General features: G+C 37.7%; 1 protein-coding gene across 3 annotated transcripts in view; it reads left to right on the plus strand.

The window, feature by feature from the left end:
• Positions 1-5010, plus strand: part of COL4A3 (collagen type IV alpha 3 chain) — a 56152-nt gene extending 51142 nt beyond the window's left edge. For 2 of the 3 annotated variants that reach the window (XM_042041803.1, XM_042041804.1), the window contains 3 exons: positions 521-635; positions 1935-2107; positions 2319-5010. In XM_042041803.1, the coding sequence (XP_041897737.1) occupies positions 521-635; positions 1935-2107; positions 2319-2403 (373 nt within the window). In that variant the 3' untranslated portion in view covers positions 2404-5010. Of the gene's footprint in view, positions 1-520; positions 636-1934; positions 2108-2318 lie in introns of those variants that run through there. The other variant, XR_006018314.1, reaches the window with a different exon arrangement.
• The last annotated feature ends 1565 nt before the right edge of the window (positions 5011-6575 follow it).

The following is a 6575-nucleotide window of genomic DNA, read 5'->3' on the forward strand; positions in this document are numbered from 1 at the left end:
GAAAGACCTAGAGCAGCAAAATCCAAGATGGGAAGGCAGGCTTTGTACTCTTATCTTCTGTCCTGCCCTACCCAGTTGTTGCAATCCAGTAGCTCAGCTTCAGTTTCCTCTTTCAGGAAATAAAGATTACTTTTTCTAATCTTAGCAAATGAAGGTAGAGAAGTACAGAACTTTGATCTAAACCAGAACAACATAAAGTAGTGAGCACATGAAAAGGTAAAATTTTGCTTGTTACTTCATTAAAGGCAGAATTCAGAACCTCAGATGTTCTGGAATTATTCCCATCTTAAAACAGTTTTTGTCTGGTGTTGCTAGTAGAGATTGCAAAGGAATTTCAAAATAAGGTATGTGGGTTACCTTCAATTTACTTATCTCCTCATTAAACACAGAAACCTGTGTGAGTAGTAGCATTTATAGCAAGCCCTGCCATGAGGTAGCTACCATCCTAGAAGGTAGAAGCTTGTTCTGCTTTCATGTTTTCCCTCATGTCTGCACTGAGTGTATGTGCTTTCCTTCACAGGTGTGTCGTTTGTGAAGGAGCTGCAATGGTAATAGCAGTTCACAGCCAAACAACTGTAGTTCCTGCATGTCCAGATGGCTGGATGTCTCTCTGGAAGGGTTTTTCTTTTGTTATGGTAAGGATATAACAACTTGAATTATTAATTTTATGTCCTCTCATTTTCATTGGTGTTTTCAGCTGTTCATAGCTCATTTGTTTCTTCAGAAGTGTTAATTTTTTTTTTGCCTCTGCCAAGAAGTAGAAAATAATTCTATTATTTCTTATTCAATTCCAAAAGCATAGGAACAACTATTTTGATCTGTTCACAAAAACAGGCAGCAGAAGGAAAAGCAGAAAAGATGAGAGAAGTACTAAAGGATTTTAGTCTGACAAAAATAACTGCATGCATTCACTTTCACATGTTATGCTAAGATCTAGGAAACAGATCTGGGGAGTGAAGTGGTTAAACTGGTCCTGAACACAAAAACGTAGAAATAAGTGACCAACTTCCATGCCAGCAAGTTCTTTTAAAAATCAGATCTTGGGGCAGATCTGCACAGGGAGTTAAAATCAAAATAAATGCAGAACACTGTCTACGAAAGACTGCCTCAGCAATTTTGATGCTATAATTAGATATGAGTGAATAAAATTCATAATGTAACTGCAAATTGAGAACTGCTTATGGGAATAACAGTGTATTTATAGTAGAGGGGATGTAGCATTTAATCTTTGTTACCCATGTTTGTGGGATGTCATAGGGATGCCAGCGACTGAAGGTAAAAGAATTTTAAATCCCTCTTTTTTTGCATAATGTAAAGTCCTTTTAGGTCTAGTGTGAAATTCTTGTTTCTCCTGCAATTTGGCCCCAAGTTATAGTAATAAACTTGGAAAAGAATGAAAGAATTTATTTAGCACTTGGTTGAAACAACTTGCATGTTTCCAGCATCAGCAAAGTTAGATAGTATTTTCTAGCCAATTTTATACTGTTGTGAATTATTTAAGAGCTACTTCTACAAGCATTTACCAACGTCAGAGAAGGAAAATTACTTTTCTGCTTTTTGTGTTTGGAGAAGCAATCAATGCAACAAAAAATATAAAAACACACACCCACCAATTTGGTTTATTTGTAATGTAGTTACTGTTGTCCTTGGCTGGACAGAAGCTAGCTTTCTAGTCTTTGTACTAGTTAGTTTCATGCATTTCATGAACCTGAAAAAGGCCTTTGCAGGGACTTAAGAAATGCCATAACAGCTTAAATTTTCAGAAGGCTTCTGTGCTTCATTATAAATTCTATCAAATGAATCTGCATTCATTTTGTTTAGTGCAAGATATACCACAGAACATATGGTATGTTTTAGAAAGAGGTGTTTTTTTTGTCTGCAGTTTGCTAAAAGCTGACAGACAAGTTCTCATAAAAATGTTTTGGTGGTTACAGTACACAAGTGCTGGCTCAGAAGCTTCTGGCCAAGCATTGGCATCTCCTGGATCTTGTCTGGAAGAATTTCGGGCCGTCCCATTCATAGAGTGCCATGGCAGGGGGACATGTAACTACTACACAAATTCCTACAGCTTCTGGTTGGCATCATTAAATCCAAGAAGAATGTTCAGGTAAACTGCAAAACTTGTGGGGGGATTCCTTTGTAATTCCCCTGAGGTTAGACACCCCTCTTTGTTAGGTTCAGGATTATTCTGTAGCACACAGATGTTTTCAATGAGCCAAGGATTTCAAGGTTGTTGTCAGTAATTCCATATCCAAAGTCTCATTGTCTCTCCCTGGTTTTTAAAGAAAAAAATTGAATGTTTGGGTTTTTTCTTTTAGGAGACCTGTGTCACAGACTTTGAAAGCAGGACAACTAGAAAATATCATCAGTCGTTGTCAGGTCTGCATGAAGAGACCAATCTAAACAGTGGCCACTCTTCACAGAGCATGAAACTCTGCTTTCATTACAAAGAATTGTCTAACTCTAAAGAGCTATAATTTATTAAAGTCCAGCTGCGTCTGGAAAGACAATTATAAATTGCCAATGCAGCACTGTGGTGAGGTAGGGCAACAGTTTGACTTTTGTCTTTGTCAAATGACAAAGCACTTTGTTGGAGAAAGCTTGTAATGGCATCTGCAGGAGCTTCTGCTGAACCTTGTCATTTCTGAGCTGCATCTTCACCATAAAACTACAGCATCACCAGATCTCTAGTGAAAGATGGTAATGCTGCCTTGTGTCATGTGCTTTTCAAACGGCAGGACAAACTAAACGCTCCTGTATCAGCTTACATATGTTCAGTGTTCCAAGTGGATATCATTTAAGATGACAATCTGATATTTATGACAGATAGGGTTCAATAGCCAATATTTTCAGTGCACTTTTAACTATATGGTGATTCACTGAGAGTTGGTTTGGTTTGGTTTTCTTGTCTAATAAACAAGTATCTCCCCATGTACCTCGCCGTTCCTCTGGCTGGCAAACAGGAATACAATGTTTCTTACATCACTGCGGTGCTAATGGTGCTTGACTGGCCAGAGAGGGAATGACACCAAGCACTGGGCAGGCAGGACTGGTGACAGGCACTAGCTGTGTGCTCCAGAGTGACTGTGGCTAAGGGCTGACTAATTGAAAGCGTCGGAAAGTTTTCGTTAGATTCCATTGCTTTTGACACAGATCATGCTATCTTTGAGTTCTTCAAAGTTGACAGTATTGGGCCTCTATTATGATCACATGCTTTTGTCTCTCCTGAAGGAAAACTATTTACCATATAATTTGGGATTTTGTTAGAATTAACAATTACTGTATGGCTGAAGGGCTCCCATGGCATTATCAGGTTATCGCACCCATCAGCATGTGATTCCTAACAAAATCTATATTTCCATTTTACAATATTTCATATTTAAATATTTATCACAAATTTTATTCTGTATTTAAATATTTAGCATGCATATCTGCAAATGAAACCATTTATTCCATCCAGATAAATGTATGCATCCAGAATTTTTAAAAGACTGATATTTAAATTGTACCATCTAAGCACTGACTTATACAAGAGAATCCAACTGTAAATGAACATAAATACTTGAAAAGCACTTTCATTTGCTCATATAAATCATATAAAATTGTAGCTCTGAGGTTTTTTTTAATATTTATAACATTGCACTTGCAAGGCTATTTAAAATTGTAATATTGACAGTTAAAATGTTAATATTTTTTAATACTTGCACAATCTTATCAGAATTCCAGTATTTAGTGTTACAAAAGAAGCCTAATTCATCTGAATAGTTCTGTAAATGCACCATTTTAAATGTAGGGTCTAGCAATTCAGTGAAATAACCAGGATTTCTCATTTAGATGTTTTTTTAAGCCAGTGAAATTTTATATTGTTTCTGTTAAAATACTTGCGTTGTGTTTGTCTGACTGTTTGAATTTTCAGTGTTAACCTAACTAAGAAAAGGTTTTGTCTGTGTTCCATGCCAGTATCTTACGATGAAGCTAACGTGAAGATACCATTTACATGAACTGAATGGCTATTTTAAAATTATTGTTTGCTTGAACAGTCATAGTACTTCTGTTTGCAAGGTGTAATTGTGAATTTACAGGATTTTATGAAGAATCTCTTTGCAGATGCACTACTGATAAGAAGGTATTCATGTCAAGTTAATACTTAGTGTTTCATTTGAATCGAGCCTGGGGTTGAGGTTGTTTTCCTTAAAACAATCACATACTAGATTTTTCCATAAACTCTGAAGTTTGCTTTAAATACTCAAAGATGAAGACCACACCTGTTGCTTGGGAGGTTGTTGGGGTGCTAGTGTTTTTTTTTTTTCATTAAAGCTCATTGCAGTCATCCAAAGGCATTGCATACAATATAGAATCGATGACTGTGGAGAGTCTCATGTAAAACTTGCTAGTAAAATGCAAATGTGAGTACCTGAGGCTGAAGTCTGCTGGAAATGTGTCCAGTAGAGGATAATATGTAAGGAGAAGGGAATGGATTGTGGCTTTAAAGTCCAAAGGTAAGTTACAGAGAGTTATGTCTCATGGTATAGCATATAACTGGAAGTTATGCCTTGTCCCCAGTTTTGGATTCCGATGCTCACTTTTTGTGTGGCCTTCAACAAGTTACGAAAGAAAGATGTTGATAAATAGCTTTAGATTTTGAGTGCTCAAACTGAGTCTTTCTTTCAAAAGCATGAAATACAACTGCAGGGACACATGTTCGTCAAGCCTGGCATAATACAAGCTAGACACTGGAAATCAAAGAAAAGCTTGAAAAAAGTTGATGTTAACTTCTCACTGCAGCTGCAGATCATTTTATTTCCCTACTGCTAACAGCTGTTGTGAGGATTAGTTAACTGATGTCTGTGAATGCTTTGGGAGCCTTAACTGGAAAGTGCTGATGAGGTGCAAGCTGTTAATATATTGTACTGAAAGAATGGACGCATGAGAAATTGGGAATAATGAGCAAACAGTGGGGGCTGTATTCTGCTAAATATAGCCAAATAAAAATATTTTGACTAAATAAAAGATCCTTTTCCATATTGGCTTTTTTTTTTTCCTTTCCAGTGCTAATGATCCTGTCCACTACCCGTGCATACCAAAAAAAAAGTTATCTGATTAAAACACAGTGGGTAGAGTTTGTCCTCAGAAAGACACTCGCTCTGACCTGGACTACACTCCAAGTTTAGTACTTGAGTGTAAATTACCCAAGCTGGGTCTCTGCATGCCAGCTTTCTTCCTAGATATATTCCTGCACAGGATGCTGTGATGAGCTGGGTTTTTTTTTCTTACCAGGTGGTTCAGGGCTGTTCTGGATTCAGTATGAGAATTTATATTGCTAACTGATAGTTTATACTGCTAACATGCTGATGTTTAGGTTGTTGCTCAGTAGTGTTTACTCTAAGACGAAGACGAGGACTTTTCAGTGTCCCATGGTCTGCCAGTGAGAAGATGCACAGAAAGCTGGGAGGAAGTATGGCTGGGACACGTGCCCTGAACTGGCCAAAGGGCAATTCCACACCACAGAACGTCCTGCCCAGTATATGAACTGGGGAAATTAGCTGGAAAGAGGAGGCTGATGGTGGATCAGGGACCAGCCTGGCATTGGTCAGCAGGGGGTGAGCAATTGTGCTGTCATCACTTGTCTTACTTGGGTTTTATCTCCTCTCCTTCTCCTGTTTATTACAGATAATAATAATAATACTTTGTTTCAATTATCAAACCATTCTGACCTCAACACAAGTTCTATTTTATTTTCTTTCTTGATTCTCCTCCCCATCCCATGGTGAGGTGGGATGTGGAGAGTGAGTGCTTGGTATAATCAGACTGTGAGCAGCAGAAAGAAAAAGGCACACCTAAAATTATTATCAAGGGTTCAGCATGAAAATAAGGAAGACAAACCACAAAAACTGTGTTGTATGCAACATTGTTAAGGATGGCCTTTTAAATCACAGATCTGAAAATCAAGGATATCTGCAGAAAAATCTGCAAACTGTCAATGGAAGTTACTTGTGCAAGGACCTGTACACAAAGCAAAAAATGGAAAGAACATCCTCAGAGGGGAAGTGATACAGCCTGATGCAATTCTTTTTGAGATGGGACAGAAGACAAGGGGCATGGGCAGTCATGACCCACTAATGGTAATTCATAATGTGATAATTCACTAGAACTCCCCACTGATGTTCTTCTGGAGGATTTCCTGTGACTCAGGACAACTCAAGTGAGCTGCCTGTGACCACTGAATTTATTAACAACAGTCATTTATTCAATGGAGTAAAAACAGTCGCATAACTGATCTCAACATAAAATTATATATGGGGAATCACAGAAGATGGATCGTATTTCTAGTATGCTTGAAGAACCAGTTTTTAGACTGTAATTGCTTTGGGATTGTCTTGTTTGATTGTTTTTATTTTAAAGATGAAATCCTCTTGATAGTTTATAAAATGTTAAAGAGGAGGTAAATTTGAGGACTCTACATGCAGAACGATGAGGATTGCCTGGTAAGATGTGCTCAGGGCACAGCTTGTGTTTCAAGGAGGCCAGATGTAAGATCATATATCTTAATGATACTACTGTATCATTCTCAATGT

The sequence above is a fragment of the Corvus kubaryi genome, unplaced genomic scaffold (assembly GCF_017639235.1).
Source record: "Corvus kubaryi isolate FWS band 111438036 unplaced genomic scaffold, C.kubaryi_AGA036_p1.0 37397, whole genome shotgun sequence".
NCBI classification, from domain to species: Eukaryota; Metazoa; Chordata; class Aves; order Passeriformes; family Corvidae; genus Corvus; species Corvus kubaryi.